At 38.3% G+C, this 22,293-nt stretch overlaps 3 protein-coding genes across 3 annotated transcripts in view; 1 reads left to right on the top strand and 2 right to left on the bottom strand.

Moving 5' to 3' along the window:
- The window catches only part of LOC106948584 (arf-GAP with dual PH domain-containing protein 1), a 35,844-nt gene extending 23,008 nt beyond the window's left edge, over positions 1-12,836 (bottom strand). The window contains exons 1-2 of the mRNA XM_015034334.1: positions 12,391-12,836; positions 1,770-1,897 (exon numbers count right to left, since the gene is read on the bottom strand). Of these exons, the coding sequence (XP_014889820.1) occupies positions 1,770-1,897; positions 12,391-12,481 (219 nt within the window). The 5' untranslated portion in view covers positions 12,482-12,836. The remainder of the gene's footprint in view (positions 1-1,769; positions 1,898-12,390) is intronic.
- A 1,492-nt stretch (positions 12,837-14,328) lies between these two features.
- Positions 14,329-16,004, top strand: cox19 (cytochrome c oxidase assembly factor COX19). The gene is made up of 3 exons (XM_015034331.1): positions 14,329-14,531; positions 15,449-15,560; positions 15,644-16,004. The coding sequence occupies exons 1-3, from the start codon at positions 14,450-14,452 to the stop codon at positions 15,729-15,731; spliced, it is 282 nt and encodes a 93-aa protein (XP_014889817.1). The 5' UTR covers positions 14,329-14,449; the 3' UTR covers positions 15,732-16,004.
- Positions 16,005-17,524: 1,520 nt separating this feature from the next.
- Positions 17,525-22,293, bottom strand: part of LOC106948579 (uncharacterized) — a 17,621-nt gene continuing 12,852 nt past the window's right edge. The window contains exons 12-15 of the mRNA XM_015034330.1: positions 18,505-18,574; positions 18,229-18,385; positions 17,989-18,070; positions 17,525-17,881 (exon numbers count right to left, since the gene is read on the bottom strand). The gene's annotated coding sequence lies outside the window, so the exon portion shown is untranslated. The remainder of the gene's footprint in view (positions 17,882-17,988; positions 18,071-18,228; positions 18,386-18,504; positions 18,575-22,293) is intronic.

Here is a 22,293-nt window from a genome sequence, read left to right as displayed (position 1 = left end):
AAGTGTATGATGATCTATGTCATGATTCTTTGTTGCTAATTAAATAAAACTATATGGTAATGATGTGTCTGACAGATATAGCCGTGAGTCTGTGCTAAGCGTATGACGATCTGACAGCATATGCTGACCTGACAGAACACTCTTCTTTGTTCTTGTAATCCTCTGCGTACACTGCAGTAGCTACATGCTACATGAGCAACATGGACAAACACCCAGGGCGTTATCTTTTTAGGGATGGCACAAGACCACTGCGGATCGTAGCACAGAGATGGAAGCAAAGCAGAAGAAAGAGTTTGTTCTGCTTTTAATATTGGTTAAATTTATTAAGTATTTAATATCTAGGTGTTTTTATTGGAATATGGATCTTTCAGATCAATTTGAGAAGTAATTTTGATCATATTTCACATTTTATCGTATCATGTAGCGCGGGGCGCTGGTCTTGGTCTTGACTTGGTCTCAGACCCTAAAAGTTTTGGTCTTGTCTCGGTCTCGATACACTCTGGTCTTGGTCTTGTCTTGGTCTCGGGTTAGGTGGTCTTGACCACAACACTGCCAAAACTCCTTGAGCAACTTAAGAAGCAAAAATGCAAAATTTAAAATAAAATATTTTTTTAAAGTCAGCATACATTTCTGCTTGGACTCTTTGCTCACTATGTATTAGTGTAAATGCCACACCCAGTATGGCCTGATCTCCCATGGTAACTTATGAATGTTTCTTCCCAGAGTCAGAACACAATCATAGAAATACTCTGCTAAACAAGATTAAATTAGAAAAGGAGCTCAAATTTTGAGAACTGGTTACCATGGAGAAGTTCAGACCTGCTCACACTGACCAGGGCTCACACTATGTTGGTCAGTGTCTGTGTTTGGATGTCTCTCTCTGCCGGTCTGCTTTGTCACATGGTTTGGTTGTTTATTACTCATCCTGTTACATATTTCATACCTTTTAGGCCAACATACATTTTACAAAATAATTTAAGACATTCCAAGACCTCATGAATTTAACAATTTTTAAGACATTTCAAGGATGCGCCGACACCCTAGATTATGAGGAAGGTGAAGGATCAGGCCACAACTTCATGGAAGGACCAGGCCAAGGCCCTAAAGAGGGCTGGGACCTCAGTTACCAAGGTTACCGCTAGTAAAACACTACGCCATCATGGATTAAGTTCCTGCTCGGGCCAGCACATGTGCAGGCCCAAAATAAAACTTTTTGGCATCAACTCCACTCACCAGTGTTTGGAGGAAGAAGGATGAGCACAATCCCAACAACACCATCCCAGGGTGGTGTTGTTAGGGTGGAACAGGATAGGATTTTCAGTAATTTCACTGAACTCTGATGTAGAACCTCACAGCATTCTGGGAGATGTAGGCAGAGGGAGGACTTTAACCGCTCAACCTTTCAAGGGTAGCTAAGAAAGGTATGAGGCATCAACTAACTCACTCAATCGTTGGTTACCTAGCAACAACTTGAGTAACTTGTGGTTACCTAGCAACCCAGAGTAACTTGCGCAGGTTTCGTCACTGTGCCTCATAATGACTTATAATAAAGGATAAAACAAGAAAGGTCATATCATCTTCAGTTTGGTATTATTTCAGGCATCTAAAACAAGAACAACTAATCAGTAATTATCGGTATCGACTGATGCGAAACGCTTATGTTGTAATGCATTTTTCAGCCGGGTTGTCCAGCTCTATGCAGGCCACAGTATTTACATTTTCTTTTGTTTAAAAAAAAAAAAAAACATTTATCCTTTCCTTCAGCCTACCTCCACCTCGCTGTCCTCCCACGTGTCCTGCACCGACTTGACCCGGCTGATGTGGGGGATGCTCCGGTGAAGGAGCGAGCAGGCCTGGCAAACAAACACGCCCAGAGTCAGCGACGCCCAGTCCGGCTCTGAGAGAGAGAGAGAGAGAGAGAGAGAGAGAGAGAAAGACAAGGGAGAATTAAAGAAGCAATATGGTGTGAGCAAACATGGAGGTGGAAGGGAAGGATGTGAGTTCAGACGGAGAGGCAACCAAGACCTCTAACAGAGTCTGAGTAATAAATACTGGTACCGGTGCTGGTCGGAGTAGGGGAGGGAGGCACAGAAGCACATTTAGAGGGTCACTGCTCATAAAGCAAGATCGCATTTGATGGAAATCCTATTGACTGCGGCCCTCTAACAGGAAGCAGACCACCTGGGATCTGATCAGAAGTCAGCTGAGGCCGTTATCAGGTTAGCTGCATTACCGCGCAGGGGAACACACACAGGCTCCGACACGAAAGCAGAGAATTCACACACACACACACACACACACACATGCACACACACACGCATACACGCCAATTCCGAGTGTGACCTGAATCTGTGGCCGAACACACACTGATCAGCAGCTAGAGAACATGAGGGACTACACCACAACACAGCAGTAGCAGCATCCGTGGGTGGTCAGCAGTGGAACGGTTGAGTCACTCAGTTACACACACGCACACGCGCACACACACACACACACACACACACACACACACACACGCACGCACGCACGCACGCACGCACGCACGCACGCACGCACGCACGCACGCATACCCAAACACACACAAACAGAGAGAGAGAACAAATGAAGTGTTCATAACAACAGGTAGGAGAATAGAGTCAATGTTGGGTCTGAAACGATTAATCGCGATGAATTAATGATTGAAATAATTGTCCACTAATTTAGTAATCGATTAATCGTTAGCTGGAATATTCAGACTTTGTTTTTTTTTAAGAAAAAAAATGGCCTTTTAGTGAAATAACATATTCACAACAGACATGAAGTCAAAACTGTGCAAATACTTATTTAGCATTTAAGATAAGACAAACTTTGACTGTAAATATGTTCTACTGAGAACTCTCTGTTGCATAGTTTCAGCTTCACCTGGTTCAAATTCTGTAAGAAAAAAAATCTACCTTTTCACCTTTTACTATCCAATTATTAATTATTAATTGGTTAATGTAAAAAAATATTCAACTGATCAATCCTTCACTGTATTGTTGAATCCTTTGCTACAAATGATCAATCGTACACTAAAGGAATGCTGTAACTGGATTTCATTATTTAAAAAGGGAATTTATTTGTTTATTTGTATATTTTTAAGTATTTCTAATTTTGTACAAGACAGAAGATAAATGAAAAATATGTGAATATTATAATATTGTCTTTTTTATTCGATTAATTGTTAGAATAATCGATTACTAAAATAATTGTAAGTTGCTGCTCAAGTCAACATTCAAGAAGAGTGGAAAAACGATGAAAGGTCTACATTTAAGTATTTTACGTTGTTTGTAACTCAGAAAATCCCGTACTTTGAAAGTCTCAATAATAAAAGAAATTTCTTTGATAGAAACCCATAAAACAACGCTGTAAAAGTTTTAATGTCTCTTGCCGAAGTGAACATTAAAATAACTCGGAGATGAAAAAGTTTAGAGACAATGTTGGGAACGGGATGGAAGATTTAAATCTCTTTAGGTTTTCGCCAGCATCTTAACAAAAACCCACCTGAGATTTCTCCCCGTCACCCTGGGATTAGCGAGCAAAGCTTCGATCGATGTCACTTTATCCTTTAATCATTCTGGATTGTGATTAAGCACAACTGCACCCAGGCCTCTGTGTGAATAAATCAAACGTCTTTCTTTAAAGATCTGCTAGGCCTCCTGCTTACCAGCCTCTCTCTCTCACACACACACACACACACATACATATAAACAGAGAGCGATCTTGACAGATGTGTGATTCAAAACAGCAAGCTGAAAATGTGTTTGTACCGCACACAGTGACTTACAGTAACAGTCAAACACCTTATGGGTGTCCAAAGTGCGGCCTGGGGGCCATTTGTGGTCCTTAAAATGATTTTGTTCGGTCCCTGATGAGAAGTCAGGAATGGTCAAAATCTGGTCAACAGAAGAGAAAGAACTGATGACACAAAAAATATATATATATTTTTTTTTAAATAAGCAAACAGTCTGAAGACTTTTTGGATATAGCTCGGCAGGTAAGATTAAAATCAAAATCACAGTAAACTAAGTTTTCATTTTTTTTATTTAATACATTTTGTGGCCTACCAGTAGTTTAAATGTGACAGTTTTGGCTCCCGGGGTAAAAAGTTTGAACATCGCTGCCTTAACTTATTCGTATTTTATTGATTTTTGTCAAATTACAACCAGAAACGTTAACGTATCGTTAAGACATCACAGAAAGTAACGTCTGCCTGGCTGTGATGCATGATGCTGCCACCACCACCACCAAAAAGAGGACTTGGAATTGTCCTCTTTGAGCACAATTTCCATAGGGAAAATCACAGTAAACTAAGTTTTAATTTTTTTTTATTTAATACATTTTTTGAGCACATTTCCATAGGGAAATTGTGCTCAAAGAGGGATGATTTTTTTTTTATAAAATAAATAAATAAATAATAAATAAATAAATAATAAAATAAGTCTGAAAAATGTTTTTTTTATGGGCCTGTTGTACCTTGGCTTCTATTGCAGACTATAATAATGACAATAATAGTAAAAAAATTCCTGTTTGTATTGTACACACATCATTTGAATGTCTGGATGCAAACGGTCATCTGCATTTGCATCCTGGTGGGAATTAACCAGCTGGTCCCGTCAGCCGAGGTCGCGACCCTTACACTAAACAAAACACCAGCGCACAGGAAGATGCCGTCACTCCATAAGCGTCTTTGATTTTACTTAAAGTGTGTTACCTTTGGTTCAAGGTGGCTGTGGGGATTTGATCAAATAAAATGTTTTCTTTTCAAACTTTACTTGCCTTGAAAAGATGAAACTTAATCATTACACATTCTCTTTGATTATTCTATAAATATACAGGCTGTATTGATTTTGTTGCTCCAACTTGGATAAGAAGTTTTTTTTCTTTTCTCGTTAGTGAAATACTTCAGTCGTGTAGCAGCTCAGAAGTTAAAGGTAAGTGTAGGTGAAGGTAAATAAGAGTCGTAGAATTTCAACCTCTCCTTTATGAATCCAATACAAACACTTTAACATTAGAATGAACTACAATGGGTCTGTAAATAGAATTTTTTTTACTTTTTTCACCATATTTTCGCTTTCAAATTTGCAGTGACGGTTATCGACATAGGAATAAAATCTGTCTACATACATATTTTCGTACATTTAAGAGCTAAAGGGAAGCAAATAGTTTTAAATAGAGAGAAATATTAACATACTTGTGTTGTAGGGGCAGATGGAAACAACACAGTTTATTTTAAGCTACATGCTGCTTAGAATAAACAACTGTACAAGAGGGAAAATCCACTTGTACCATCCAAGGCTGTGCGCCGATAATAAGATGCCGTCTGGACTTAAGCTCTGTACATCCTCTACAAGAACAGAAAAATCAGCTCTTAACTCGAGGCGAGAACAAGAGAAGAATTCTTGCTGGCCAGGACGTTTCATACCTCTAAAAAACTAAAGCGCAGATCTTTTAGCAGGCAAGCTTCTTGGAATGCACCATGTGAACATCAATGTTTCTCAAAAGCCAAGGGTAAGAAAAAAAAAAAGTTTAGTCCAGAATGTGTGTCAAGAACAATCTGCAAGAACTCCCAAACCAGAGCTGGAAGAAAAGACAAGGGAACAAAGAAAGTACTGAACGAAGGAATGAATAAAGGAATGAACGAAGGAAGGAATGAACGAAGGGACACATTATCGAAGGAATCAAGAAAGGAACAAACGAAGGAAGATGGGAACAAATGAAGGAACGAATAAAGAATGAACAATGGAACGACTGAAGGAACCAACGAAGGAACAAACAATGGAACAAACGAAGGATCGAATGAACAAAGCAATAAGCAAAGGAAGAAAGCAACAAACAAAGGGATAAATGAAGGAACTAACAAAGAAACCAATGAAGGAACATACTGTACTTATGATTTAGTCCGACAGTGTACTTTTACGGTCTTCACCTCAAAAATAAACATTTCATTGCCTAAAATGTAAAGCGCGAGGTTAAAACAGCTAAATATGCTTACGTTTGTAAGATGAACAAGAATATTTGAGTCTAATGTATCAATACAGTTACTACTTGACCATGATTATAAAGATCTCACTGTGTTAACATCAACCCAAACACAGCAACTCCCAGCTGTAATTGGCTGGAATCGTTTCTCACAGATTTTAGTTCAGAAGCTACAGAACAATCAGAAACTTTGGAATCCTGCTTTTCCCAGAGTCAACAATAAATATCAAACCCAGTAACCCACAAAGCGATATGCTAGAATAGTTTAGGCCTCACATCCCCATCAAAGCTGCTGCTGGGGATTTTTTCCCCCCCATTTCTTTTGTGTTTCGACAAACATCTTCCCCACCACCTCAGAGGATTGCTGAGCCCTCTCAGGTGGGAATAACTCATCGGTGCATCCTTCGCAGAGGGCAGAACTGCGACGCTGCTGAGCTACAGAGAAACCCTGCCGTATAAGCTCCCAGCTCAGCCTCTCTGTGGCCCCGACAAAGCTCACCAGCAAAGTTAGAGGTTGGGGGAAAAAACAAACAAAACAAAAAAAAACGCATAGGGTAAGGAGGAAGAGTGACTAAGCATGAAAATCAACGTGTTTTCCGATTCATCTAAAAGTGTTTCTGTTCAGTAAATGGATGGAGGGGATGCAGGAAGACTGGGACAGAGGTCAGCCAGGTCACTGCTGACGATGAAATGCCCTGGTTTTACGATGGAGGCTGTAAATGCACAGTACGTGATGTCATACAGCACCCTGACCTCTCGCGCAAATTTGATTCACTGCTGCCAGAGTTGAGACGAACTCAGCTTGTGTATTTGAATTTGTCTTGGTCAGAGGGTTTAATTAGGCCACCGCCCAGCGCAAACAGATATGCTATGTTATCAAAGTAGCTAAGGCTGCAATTAACAATTATTTTAGCAATCGACGATTAATCGATTAATCGGGTAAATAAGAAAAATTTTTGGCACATTGCACAGATTTTTCATTTAACCACTTAAGCCTTTTTTTTTTTAATAAAATAGTAGAAGAACATTAGCAAGATGCAAATAAGAAAATAATTCAGTTTTTCAGGCAAGAAAATAGACATTTCATTGCCTAAAATGAAACTACATAGCATTCCTTTAGAGCACGTTCAAGTTCTAGGTGGAATGTATGTACAGGCAAAGGTTGTTTTTTTTTTATCTTAATTGCAAACTGCATGTTGTTCTTTCAGCAAATTGCCTTTTTTTTGTGTATCCCCATTAATGATTAATCGATTGCTAAATTAGTTTATGAGTATATCAAGAATCTGATTAATATTAATCACTATGGCGCTAAAAGTAACACACACTCTTTCTCATGCTTATAATTTAAGCTACAGTTAAATCTGTTAGCGCCTACAAGCAGCACAACCAGATGTTTCCACTTATTGATATGGAACCAAAAGTTTTCCAATTCGGTATTTTTGACCAGTCTGTAATGAAAATGTGGTTTAAAACGTTTCATCTCTCCTGGCTGTTGGAGAGCATTTACAATACCCCCCCCACCCACCCCTGCCTATGGACAATGTGATGTGTGTTCAACCTACAATAAACTGAGCTCTAAAAACGATTGGTTGCATCATCATCAAAATCCCCCATACCCACATGGTAGTCAGTTTATGTTGCATTCTGTTTCTGGCCTTATGATGCACATTTGTGGCAGGAAGTTGACATAAAGTCATCATTGATACGGTTTTGTCATAATAACGGGTTTATTGCAATTTTCCGAACACAGGTTTTTTTCCCAGAAGCTTCCTGTTTATGATACCCATTCCCATTCAGTAACCAAATATTTGCCATCAACTGATATTTTTTCCCCGATTGTGTCTTTAGTTATTATAAATAGAATTTAAACAAGGGTAGCTTTTTAAAAAAGACAGATCAGTAAGAAAAACTACGCATTTTAAAATCAATAAAAGCTATTTACAATATGCATTTTAACACAGATTTATAATGTCTGTCATGGTATAATTCAAACTCAGTATCTGAAAATTAATCACAACATACAGATTTCTAGACTGGAAAAATGGATGGGACTGTCTGGTATTAGGAATGTAACAATATGAAAATTTCTGTCTATATCAATATCCAATATTATTATTGCTGTTACGGTTGATGCACAATATTTTTTTTACATTATATGTATTGATAGACAGGGGCATTCGGTAATTGTAAGTTTGGAAAACCAAAAAACAGCTGTGGGGTTCCTCAAGGCTAAATTCTTGGCCTACTTTGTATGATCCCACAGCTCAGATTATAGAGAACCACAACTTCTCTCACAATGTTTATACTGATGATCACGACACACGACTTATATCACTGTGTCACTACATAACCACAGTCACTGAGTTATTGTGTTGATAATCTCAGTGAGCAATTGGGTTAGAAAATCCCTTCGCCTTTTATGGAAAAGATAAAAGTCATTGCTTTTGGACCCAGAAATCAGAGGTATTAGATTCAAACAGACTACTCAAATGGTCTTGGGTCGAAATACATTTCAGAGTTTTTGTCAAATGTGAATCATGTTGAGCTTTCAGTTTGTCAGGAACCAGGTTTCTTGCTGATCCCAGTAGTAGAACTAAAAATAAAGTTTTTGAACCATCCCAGGGCTGAAACTTAATCTCTGCATTTCAGTGGCAGAGGTCATTAACGACTCTTTGCCTTTCTGTTGCTGCACAATTTATTCCCCAGCTAAGACGGGCTGGCATGGACTGGACGTGTCAAAACATTCTACGGCGTTAGCTTTCCATATACCGTTCTGTGAAAATGTTGTTTCCCCCATACATATTTCTTCTGTTTTCCATTCACACTTTAAGGTTTCGAATCATCAAACCAACTTCAGTATCAAAGACCATCTGAGTAAGAATAGTGTGCTTTCAAACGATGATTTCATTTGTTACGACATAAAATGCTATCCAAACCAGACCGTTCCTGTTTAAAAAAAGGGGGAAAAACTAATTAAGTCATGAAAACCCAACATGTTCACTGAGTCATCCGTTGGCGCCAATGACTGCCATCAATGGGTCTTAAATCACAGAGGAACAGTATTGTCCCACTTTTCTTTGCAGAATTGCTTTTAAGTCAGCCATTTCCTCCTAAAATCTGGGGCATGGTCGAGATATTCTTGACCAGTTTGTTCGTTGTAACAATTTTGGTTGGCTGCCTACTTTCTACTAGGAAGATTCACACCTTTGATGTGTTCCTTACTTGTGGATACTGACTCTCTTGCTGGAAACCAAAACATTTACGATGTTTTTTTTTCCAGACCGATACACGTTTATGATTTTTTTTTTCTGTTAATCTTTTTGAATGTGCTAGTTTTTCCAGACCGATACACATTTATGATTTTTTTATGCTAATCTTTTTGAATCTGCTAGTTTTACCCTTCATGTTGTCAGCTAGGTTCTATTTAAATGTTTTCTTGATGACACAGGTAAAAAAAAAAAAAAAAAAACAAACAGAAGAAATGTGTAAAGGGCAGAAATATTTTCTTACAGCATTGTACACAAACAAGTTATTCAAATGACTTATCATTTCATGTTCATGCAGTAAGATTTACTTCTTCAGAACCTTTTCACGTTTAAACAACATGCTTATAAAAACAGAATGTATCACACACAGCAATGAAGATACCAAAAGTTCATACGAAATAAAACCCCAGCTTTATATGAATTAAAACAAACTGATCTCAATTTGATTTTATTTGTTTTTGTTAAACATGCACTTCTTGTTTTTCACCTTTTAAATGTACAATTCAAGTGGATTGAAAGACATAACTTAAAAAAAAAAGTATGAAAAGTTCCTTGCAAAACACATTATTTTTCTATAACCATACCAGCGATGTCCTTCTGAAATATAGTTTAAAATTACTCTTGTAGAATTCATGTTGGCTTCCTTTTACGAGGTGAGACACTACTGCAAAAGCATTTTTTTTCCCTAAAAGAGGCAGAGAAATAGTGAACTAGACAGCACCCTGTCCCCGTGCTGGGACTGAGCCACCAAACTAGCATCAATAATTCATGTCCTGACCATTAGGAGATATGAATTATAAGCCTGGGAGTTCCTGGTAACAGAGAAGAGGGTTTACTGTAGTTTTGGTTGATCACTGAGTTTCCTTACAGTTTTTATCTGTACTGCCACTTGTTTCCTTAAACGCCCCATGAAGGAAAACATGGAAAAATGGTTAATTAGCCATATAAATTACTATTCAGTTAGCTTTATTTCAATGATATCAGCAGTAGAATGTTTTGATAGTTGTGGTATTATGTTTATAGCGCTAAATGAGTTTGGAGAAACAGGAAGGAACGGACAGGAGATTCAAGCTAGCTTGTTTGAATCTAGCTAGCTAGGGATACTGGAACCAGTTCCAGAGCAGACTTCTGCCTTCTGACGCACAATTTTCTGACCCACAAATTATTTACATGTTTTAAAAAGCAGAAATATTAGCAATTCAAACTAATATTTCACACCACCAACCATTACTCGTGTTGGCCACTCTTCCAAATATTAAATTAGCATCAACAGACATCCCGACATTTGGCTCAGCACTTCTCTCTTCGCAGAAGAGAATGATTTTTCGCAGCACAGCCAATTTCCTGTAAGTTTCACAGACTCAAACTGGCGCATTATATATGTTGCTATGACCAAACTTTAGCGATTATGTAAAATTTAAAACCTCAACAGTGTCCACAACTCCAGGAAGTAGTCGTTCCTCAATAGCCCAGGGTCCAGAACCTCTATACGAAGCAAAGAAAAAGAAGCTGGTTTTACCAGGCTAACCTAATATGCTAGCATGTTTAAGTGTTCAGTGGACCGCATGTCTGTGCGCTCATTAAAAATGAGCCTTCAATAGCTCATTGAGCAAAGAGTACCAAAAGGCAGACAATTCAAGGGTCATTAAATGTGACTTTAACATCAGTAGTCTGGAATCTCTCTCTCTGAGACACGGCACATAAATGAACATATGTGTATCACCTGAATGTGTTTGGTGGACAATGAATCTATGTCTTAAGATTATTGAAACCTTTTGATAATAAATGTTTCACGGCTAAAATAGCTGCAAAAATCAGGTCCCAGGTCATGACCCTACCTTTCACAGATGGTAAAAACATACCGACCAAATAAATATGAATACTGATCAAATTAATTTATGGCATTAATACCAAATGTAGTTAGGCTTCAAGATAAAACCTGCCAATAAAATAAATGGATGGATGGATGGATGGATGGATGGATGGATGGATGGATGGATGGATGGATGGATCTACCGATGGAGGGATATGGAAACCTCTAGATCAGGGGTGCCCAAGTCCAGTCCTCGAGAGCTACCATCCTGCAAGTTTTAGAAGTATCCTTACTCCAACAGACCGGGATCAGCTCTACAGAGGCCTGATAACGAGCCATTCATTTGATTCAGGTGTGTTGAAGCAGGGATGCATCTGAAAGTTGCAGGATGGTAGCTCTCGAGGACTGGACTTGGGCACCCATGCTGTAGATGAATGGATAGACAGATGAATAGATGTATGAAGGGATGGATGTGGAAACTTACAGATGATGGAGGAGCAGATGGATGAATAGATAGATGCAGTGCAGGTATCTGGTCAGCTTTTGTTCTCCATGGCGACCAATAGAACCCCCAGACCCTGTGAGAAGATCTTCTCCTCATGTCTGATCTCAGACTGTTTCCCCCCCACCTGTTCAGGGACCCCCACTCTGTCTGCCAGAGTACCACTGGCTTCAGAGACACGCACACACACAAACACACACACATACACACACACACTCAGCGAGAGCCATCCCTCAGAGAGGCTGTGAGCGAGGCCAAAGCATCCTGGGAGGGCTGGGCTCCCAGCACTGGGCGTTCAGCCCATACTGGAGCCTTACTGGTTAACTGCCACAACAGAGAGGACAAATAGGTATGGGATGGAGGGAGGAAATCACAAAAGAGAGAATATGCACTGAAAAAAAAATCTTATCTGTCAGGAACTGGAGCATATAGAAAAGATTTCCAGCTAAAACGAATAGCAACTGTAGTGCAATCCACACAGTAAGTAATAAGGGTACAAGCTGAGGGTGCTGACAGTGGATAATAACAGACCACACATTGACTACACACATTTAGGCAAAACAATGACACACACACACAAAGATAACACCTTTATGGATTTATGATTCAGACTTAAGTCCAGAGTCCATCCTGTTCCAACTACGAAAAAGAAAATAATTTTAGATTTCTGCTTCTTTATCTAAATGGGGAAATGTGAGACTTATTAGCTGTCTCATCTTCCCTCCTCCTCCACATTAAGTCCCCCCGGTGCAGCCGCCGCATGCTCAGCCACCGGCTTCAGGGAGATGGGGGAGCGGGGAGCGTCCTACCTGGGTTGCCGCAATCAGCGCACATTTCGTTGCCAGGTTTCTCCAGCACGTCCTGCAGCCGCAGCTTGTTCCCGTCCGCTTCCAGCGCCATGGTGTGCGTCTTATCGGTCCAGCCTCACCGCGGTGGGGTGAAGCCTGTCCGAGAACATCCGCCGCCGGAGCCCGACAGACAGACGGACAGGCAGAGCGGGAGATCACCTGTCACCTCCGGTCTGAGCTGGAGCGGCGGAGACCGAGCTATCCGTGCCGACGAGCCTCTGTCTCTGCTGCGCTCTGATTATTCTGGTACCTTGTCTCACTGACTGCATAATAATGAAGCCTGAAGAACAACCACCAGAGCCTCCTCCACCTTCTCCCTCCTTCAATAAAATACTTTTAGAAGTGAGACATCTAGCGGCACAATACGGAAATTGCACTCAGTAAAATAAAATTTAATACAAGAATTTGATAAAGACAGAAGGTAGCTACTATTTTGAGGTGTACTTTTATCACCTCAAAATAGGTATAAATGAGTAGAAACAGACAGGATTTGTTAATTGTTCTGCTTCGTAACTATAGGCTAACTGCTACTAGCAATACAAGTTAATATCTAATTGTACATCGTGTGCTGTTAAAAATGCTCAGTGTGTGGATTTGAAGAGATACAAATTGAGAATATAATCGCAGTGACGATCCCAAGAGAGGGGTAAGGGGGGGCATGGCCACAGCTGGAAAAATGCCGGCCATGTTTCGTGTTTAGATCATACAAAGGCACACATTCATCTTCTTCAGTCCAGACATAAATGTAAAACGAAATAAATAAATGTGGAAAATATATATATATACATTTATTTACTAAATGTATAAATAAATATATAAATAGAAAATGATTTTGGTGTCACAGTGATCTGGTCTGGTTACACTTATGAAAATTTTTTGGTGGCTCCACTAGTTTTTTTCTCCAGCTAATGCAAATGTTTTCAATGTGGTTGAGGCTGGTGGCTCTCTTTGATGTTACAGCTTAACCACCTTTTGCAAATAAAGTCACAAAGGAAACTTGTGGGCCAATTTATTCAGCGATTATCTTCTCGGCTCACTGTTGATGTTGTGAACAAATAAAAGTAGCTGAAATAAAACTTTCCTGAGCTACAACCAATAGACAGAAGACCTTTGAAGTCCAGACTGAGTCACTCAGAGGTCTGTTAAATAAAAACATTCTAATAGGTTCATGTCTAAATAATGAAAGATACTTTGTTAATTTATGAAAATCTTTAAAATGTTTGGGAAAGCCCACATTTAAGATCATACTTTTCTATGCTTATCACATGTTAAATCACCTTTCTTGTCTCCCAGTGGGACAATAAAGGAATATCTGCAGATATAAAATGTTTCACACAAGTCAAGAAGAAAGTTTAAAAATACATATAAAAAAGTATATTTTCTTAATTTTAATATTTTGGCATTTAAGCTGAGAAAAAAAACCCACTGAAACATTGTACTCTATGAGTGTTAAACATAAAAGTCTTACTAAACAATTAAATATGTTAACTGGACTGAGCTCACCAGAGTGTAACTGGGATGTTTAAAAGTTTATATATTGTTTTCTTATATTCTCACTCTCTGTAGAGTCTGTCATGTCTTCAGGAGCTTGACATTTTTGTTCTGTATTTATCTTTGTCCGTTTCACTTATATCCTTAGGTTACAGTTTTTACTCATCTGAAATAAAACCAACCGCTATGAAGTTGCCCATAAAAATAATCAATATTTCACCGTTCAAGTTCACGGAAATGTATGTAATAAAATCTGTTTAGTTATTCTGTGTGGCTTTGCGCATTTATTGGTGCGTATATTAAGCCAGATAACAGCCTTCAATGCAAAAAAAAAGAAAAAAAAGAAACCAACATCGATGTAATCTGTTATCGACGCTCGGCGCGATGGACTCGATTATTAATGTCTGGTTGCTGACACCAAAACAAAACGTCACATTCCGCGACGGCAGGGTCGCAGCCTTGTTTAGTTCTGAAGCCGCAGCTTTTTTCGGTTCAGATAATCTTCTTTTCCTTTCATATAAACGCAAACATGTCGACTGCTATGAATTTCGGCACGAAGAGTTTTAAACCTCGGGCTCCGGATAAAGGCTCCTTCCCTCTGGATCATTTCGGTGAGTGACGGCGACGACTGTTGGGTCGTTCCTCTGGTTAAATAACGCTTTTGACCCACCATTGACCCTTACGTGTAATTTATGTTTTCAACAGGCTGTTTAGGCATTTTAAATTAATTCGGTCCATTTAATGTTGTATCTACTAAATACAGAGCAAAGCTAACAGCAATTTTTTTAACAGGACTGTTTTTAGTTACATAATTATCATAATGGTGCAATAGAAAACAGCTTGAAACGCTGATGGTGAATAATTTCCAAATAAGACATCAAAGTGGAAGACAGAGAAACCAGTACAGCAAAATAAAAAAAAAACATTGCATAAAAATAGTGGCGGCTTTAAAAACTTTTTTTTTAAATTAGTGTTTTTTATGTATACATTTCTGTACATACATACACACAATATAAAAAATACAATTTTACAAAAATAAAACTTTTCATATTTCTGTATATACAATAAAAAATAAAATACAATTTTACAAAAATGTAAAATATAACTAAATTATACATATGTATACACACATAATTTTTTTATTTAAGATAAATGCTACAAAAAATGTATATTTTTAAAGAACCCTTAATTAAATTGGAATAGTTAGTAACTAGAGATATATTATTAGATTCTGAGCTAATCACAAGCAGTCCAGATTTCTCAAAAGCAGAACCTCATCATAATTCAGCATATGATAAACAACTACACCGAAAGAGGCAAACTAAACAAAGTGAAACTAACTTCTTTAATTAAATCTATAATCCGAGTTCTTTGATTTCTGGTCTTAAATGGCAGAAAACGAGGCACAAAATAGTTTCAGACAAACTGCAAGTGGAAGGATGAATAACAACAAGAATATTAGGTTTAGAATTGAGCGTTTGTGTTGCATCCTAAAAGTCTGTGGTGAACAGCAAACTCTTCTTCTCAGGAGAGTGTAAAGCCTTCAAGGAGAAGTTCATGCAGTGTCTGAGGGAAAACACCTTTGACAACTCTAAGTGCCGGCTGCAGTCCAAAGAGTATCTGGAATGCAGGATGGATCAGTAAGGAAGCCGCTCCACTTGTTGCCCTTCTGACTCTGAAAGGTCAAGACAAAATGAGCTCAGTGTTTTCCTGTGTTTTCCAGTCAGCTCATGGCCAGGGAGCCTCTGCAGAAACTGGGATTCAAGGACTTGATGGATCCTCCTCCCAGCCAAGAGGGATCCAAACCCTGACCCAGTGTCGCTTCCAGCAGAAGTCTCTGTGGACTCAAAAGTATCCAACTTCATGTTGGGACGCCCTCCAGAATCACACGTATGGTAGAGAGACTGCAGTGTGAAGTGAAGGAGGGCTTAAAGACTTAGTATGGAGGCCCTGCAAGCGGACGTTGGGCTGAGATATGCGACTACGGATTGTAAAATAATGTGCTGCATAAACAAAGTGCTTAATATAAAGAGATGGTGTTTTTGTTTTTGTCAAAATAAAGGTTGTTCTTTTTTTGAGAAAGAGAAAATGGTGGATTTAATTTCAGAAGACCAATTAAAAACATATTTTTAATACATAAATGTGGATTTAATGAAAAGTATGTTTAAAAGCTGCTTAAAGGTTGTTTTTAAAAAGTACTTTTAATGCGACAAACTCAGCCTCATTGGAACACAAATTGTGTGTTTATTATAGGATTGGAGATGTAATATTCAGATATTAACACATTTTAACTCATATTAAGGTGTATTTTGTGATTGAACTATTACAATAGGCAGCTATGAGTGTTTTTAGAGGAAAAGCTACCAAATGTAGCATTTTCCTTCATGTTGGCCTATGGCACAAAATCCCAACTAAATGGTTTGTGGTCGTAACATGAAAAAGCATAAATATGACACAGCACTGCATTGGTGTATTTGTAAATTGATTTGCACTTTTCAACTTTTTCAGGCTCTTTGTAAGCCATGGGGTTCTGGGGGGCCACACACCATTGTTCTCCATCTGCCTGGAACCTGTAGGGTGCATGAACCACCCTTCACAATTATCCTCAGTAGTTATGTTTTTGCCTACACACTTTACAATGACTAAATGTGGTCTCCATCTGCTCAAAACAGGAAATCACACGTTTTACAATAGCTGCGTTTCCAGCTGATGTGCAGCATGGGGGGTCTGAGCCGTCCTGCAGGCTTTGACTCTGCCGCGTAACATTGAGAACATCCTGTAACGCAGTCAAAAAGAAAGTATTTACAGGAACAGGTGTTTGTGCATAAGTCAAAGCATATTTGAAGGTAAATTCCCAAAAAGTATTTAAAACCTGAATGGATTTGAGGACTAATTGTGAAACAGTTAGGCTTACATTGTGAAACTAGAAAAACCAGCGTGGCTAAACGTGCAAGACAAAGTCGTGCTGAGGATCAGCGAGCTCATTTCAGTCAAGAAGAAATGTAGTGAAGAGGAAAAAAAGAAAGATCCAGAACTTAAAGTAGTCACGCATGTAAAAAAAAAAAAAGAAAAAAGAAAAAGAAAACACACATCTCCTCATTTTAAGGAGGCAGGAACTCGGTTTCTCAATCAGGCTCAATATATTTCTTTTCAATGCAGCCGTGTTTCCTCGCTTCTAACTAAAACATCCACTGCGGGCAGATGAATCTTCATCTCAGACAAAATGATTCCAAACTTTAAAATTTTCCACATTTTGAGCGTAAAGCTGGTAAAAATTCAAAACCAAAATATGTTTGTCTCAATACTTTAACCTTTCACCGAGAAGTTAGATGTAGAAATTATGCAGTTATTGTTTCTGGAAAACAGTTTTGCTCCTACGCTACTTCAACAGGACACAAGTCAGCTGTTTTGAATATTATTTTCGGGTTTGGCTTCTGGAATTAACTTTTCTAACTTTTTTTTTTTTTGCTATAAGAAAAGTAGCATTTAATACATAATTAATCCCATAGAACCCAACTCAAATAATCCCACATAATCCTCAGGTCAATGAGGAAAACATAAGCCTTGTTAACAAAAATAAGTAAATAAAAAAAGAAGCAAAAAGTGTATTTTATTAATTTATTTGTGACAGACTGGAAATATTAGCTTAAAGGTAAGATGACAGAAAGCCAATTCAAATCTGATTAACACTGCAGATGTTTGTTCTAGTTTTCCTAACTTTAAACTTTTACAGTATTTAGACTTTAAGAGCAGGCTTACAAAGGCTGTAGGCACACCAATACAGGAAACTCTGGACAGACGCTTCATTTTTATTTAAGAAACTAATTTTAAAAAATTCATCCAACTGCAGGAGACGACGAAGTTGAAACTCATATGATTCAACGTCCAGAACCTCCAGATGCATTATGGGTTCTGTAGGCTGCAACAGCCCAATTCACAGTACAGTGCAGTTGATTCCTCTCTGTTGAGAAAACAAATGTGTCCATTATATTTAAGCAACGTCCACATGGTATTGATTTCAGTGCTGAGTTGGGTTGTTCATTGTCAAACATCAATGTTAACACTTACAGCGGCTAGTTTTTTAAGTCTCGTTGGCAGCCAGCTGGCTTTTGGATCCACACAGTATGTATTGTTTGAAACAGTCACAAAACTGTACAAAGGGGAAAAAAAGGCAATATAAACACATATAGATGGAATAACAGTGCAATGTAAACAGAATCTTGACTGAATTCCAAATCTAGATTTTCAAAATTGTCTTTTTAGCATCCAAAATTGGGGAGAAGCAGCTTGTACAGAGCGATTACTTACATGAAGGCATGCACTCTGCAGTTGTAAAGTGTGTGCTCCCTGTGTTCGTAGCAGGCCTGGACCGCTTCCTTGATGGGGGCAGCCGAAGTTTCCACACAACAAGGGGGATCAACTCCAACACGAAAAATAAATTTATCAGTTGTCCTGTTTTTCTGTCCTGCAATGCAAAGCACACAAGTGCGTTCAGAAATCCGGGTTTTGTCACAGAGTTATCAATGCATGATGAAGCCTAAAGTCAGCAGCCGATAAAAGAGGAAAACAGAAAGCTGAACTCACCGTGTGCGCGGAGGAAGAGCAGCACGGCAGCACAGATTACAGCTACTTTGCAGTTTGCTGAGAAAGACATCTTGGAAGTTAAAAAAAATCAGGAAGGTGTAGAATCTTTTAGTAGTTGAAGGTTTCTTGTTTTTTAGAGTTACAACTGAGCGGCAGTGAAGCTCTGATTTATCCAAAGACAAATTCTGCTTATAAACTCAAATCAGAAAAAAAACTGACACTCCCTCTACTACTCATTTCTCAGGATAAAATGACATAACCTTGTGACCAGTTGCTCAATATTCCACTTTTAAAATAAAATCCTTTAAATAGGAATGTGACACACTGGAAGATTACAAGTAATACAATGGATGTCACACAGCACATTGCTCTGTGCTGTGTGACAAACAGAACTCATACGCTCAACCCAAACCACGTCAGAGGGCCGAAGGAATTTCTTCTTTTATGCTCATTTTTTTCCTTCCGAATGAAGCACAGGCAAATTAGACTAATACTTTTTTAGGATTTAACAAATTCAACTGACTTCCAAAGTTAAATAGCTAAAATAATTTTGCTTAGAAACTAAATATTTAGCTCCAAACTCTATTTAGCTCTGAGCTAAACATTGAGTTACCTCTGAGCTAACTATTTAATTAGCTTTGAGCTAGCATAATATTAGAGAACCCTTGACATTGTTTCCGGTGCTTGTAAGTTAACCCAACCTACTGTCGTGTTTTGTTGGAGCAAAGGACTAAAGTGGTAACAGGACATTGGCACCTCCAAGGGAAACACAGGAATTAGGGATGAATACAAACTGAGAACAGACGACCAAACAACAAGTGGGTAGAAATCAGTAAATTAAAAACCACATTGACCAACTGAAAACAGGTGAGTGAAATCACCAGAAACATAAACAGGTGTGGCCCTACATTGAGACGGTGCATTGAGGTAGATTTGTCAGAATTGATTCCTGGATTGTAGATTCCAGCCTTCTCATCGAAAGCTGATAGAGGAAGTTTCATAACTGTGCTTTGTGCCACACCAGTTTGACATCTTTTGCCAGGGGTCAGCCAGAGTTCAGGATCATTTTCTGAACAATCATGCTGCAGATTTTAGTTTTGGAGTAGAAGTAGAGCTCTGCTTTGGTCTTGGTCCGCCTTAGGCTAACCGTGGCCTTGAGCCTCCAGGTCTTCTCGTCAGCTGCCATGTTTTGATGAATTTGCCACTCGGATATATTCTTCACAGTTTTGGACGATGGCCTTGTATTGGTACACCCTACTGTAAACATCCAAACAACATTCAGTCTGACCTGTCTGCTGTGTTCCCTAATATCCTCTAACAAACATCGGAGACCTTTACAGAACAGCTGGATTTATACCAAGTTTAGATTACACACACGTGGAGTTTAGATAAGAATTAGGTGACTTCTCATTGTGGTTTCTTGTGTTGAATAAAAAGAAAAATCTTTCACAATTGGTGTTAGGGTTATACATTTAATCTTTCCTCAGTGAGCATCTTGACTGTGAAAGTGACGTCAGGGTTCCATCAACGTTGTCGTGCGTTAGACAGTTACTCCGTTTCACAGCTTTTATCAGCCTCGTCTGATGCTGACATCATCCTCGACTTCTTACGATTCCTTAATGTCTTTCCCAGTAAATTCAAAAGAAAAAAATGGGATGGGGTTGTGTGGGGGGGGTCAGGATAATAGAAGCAATGATGAAGGAAGATAGTTGTTTTAGCAACAAAACACACATTATGTTAATAGATTATTGTTCATTTTACTTTGTAAAGTTTAAAATAAATGTTAAGACTGGACTCAAAATTATTCATACAGCTGGTAAAGTTTTTGGGGGTCAGCCAAGAAGTCTGCTTTTGATCTGAAATGACAGACTTATTCCTTCAGTTATACAGAAGAAAGTGTTTCTAAATTAATCTGGAAAAACCCCTTTGTTGATGACAAACACAGGGGCGTGGAGGCTAAGGCTCAGGAATTTCAAAGCCTAGAGAAAATCAGTTTGATGTTTCCATTTTTGTGACTTCATCAGTGGTCAAGTTGCAGACCGGTGACTCCCATACACTAAAGGAAGGTCAAGTTGCAGACCGGTGACTCCCATACATGATACCTCAGAGTGATTGGGTGCATGTGAAATGTGTATTACTGGAGAATGACCACAAAAATTCTAATTATTTGCCTGTCCTAATCTTCCCACTGGTTTTAGTTGTGGTTTAATGTTAAAAAAAACTGTGAATAACTTGACTCATTTGTATTAATCACTACTTTCAAAATGAGCAGAAAATAAAAAATGAATGTGAGATATGAGGATGATTCAAATGTATTTCCGCTTAGGTTTTTTATTGTTTTGTTTTGTTTTGCAACGTGGCCCAGAACTAACAAGTTGAAATCACAGGGCTATCATATGCAATTTTCTTCAATTAAAAATGCATATTTATTTTTTGTTCATGTCCCAATCAACAGTTTTCCTTATCCTCGCTCTTAGGGGTACCGCCAATTATATCCCTGGAAAATGAATTATGCTCATGGATTGGCTACTATGCCAACATCAGCCAATAGTGTATTACGGAGCCTTACAGTCTCCTATGCTAAATTTTCCTTCTAAAATTTTTGATATGTTATTTAAAAAAAAATCCAGAGTTAGGCAAATTTTCCACAAATACTTTGGAATTACTTACCACAGAAAAATGTGCAAATACTGAACCATGAATTGGTGGGGGTTCACTGTAACTTCTCCTGAATTTCCAAATGTAAAAGTAACTACCATTTGTGGACAGTCTGTTAGCTTAGATCGTATCTATCAAAGCATCAATGTTTTCCTCTGTCTTTCATGTAATGTTGCTGCCTATAGTGGATGGTAGCTTTGGAACAGAGTCTGGTTCTCTTCCTTTGCTGTCTTGTTCCAGTAACACATTTTCTTGTCCAATGATTCCTCAACAGTTGACCTTGTTTGACCGGCCAACTCCTGAGCTGCTATGCTTCTTGGTTCATGTGGTTACGGTCACTGTGGTTTTATATCTCACTATGTTACTGCAGCAGTTTCAGATCAATCTGAGTGAATCAGAAGAGTTTTTTGTTTTTCTCTCTTATTTATTTCTTTCATCTTATGTCCTTTATGCACATTAAGTAATTTCATTTAATTATTTTCTGATTGTCATAATTTTCAATTATTGTAACTCGAAGTAATAATAAACATAGAAATCCATAACAATAAGTTAATTAAATATCATAGACATATTCAACAATTCAAACACTGAAATATAAAAAAAAGTTTATCAATTTTATAAAATTAATCTTTGTATAATTAGTAAATATATTTTCAGGTGAAGAGAAATGTCTTCTTTTATTTGTTTCCTCACAGTGTTTGTACATTGAAAAAGGTCTGTATTTGCTCTGTGTTCTGACCTGATCCAGCTTGGGTGAAAGGGGGCATTTTTAGTACTGTAAGCACACAGTTATCAGAATGAAGTCTGAATACAAATATTTTAAAACATAAAGCAAGTGGGAAAACATGTGCTACAGAAATTAATACTTTTAACTTCAGGTTTTTGGCACCAGTGATTCAAACCTAACAAGAGCATCATAACCTGCGCAAACCAAACATAAACACACCAGAAAGGGGAGCTCCAAAACTGAACAATAAATAAAAGAAAAGCTACCATCTCAAACTGGTCTGGTCCTACCAGCTCATTACGGACGCAAGTTATCGATTAATGAGTTTACCTTAAGTTAACTGCTTTAATCTATCAACTAGCAATTAATTGATAAGCAGTCGCTTTCTTAAAAAAAAATAAATA

This window comes from Poecilia latipinna, unplaced genomic scaffold, assembly GCF_001443285.1.
Source record: "Poecilia latipinna isolate Pla-1442-1.1 unplaced genomic scaffold, P_latipinna-1.0 Scaffold295, whole genome shotgun sequence".
NCBI classification, from domain to species: Eukaryota; Metazoa; Chordata; class Actinopteri; order Cyprinodontiformes; family Poeciliidae; genus Poecilia; species Poecilia latipinna.
Note: the sequence above shows the minus strand (reverse complement) of the source record. Positions and strands in the feature narration are given on the sequence as shown.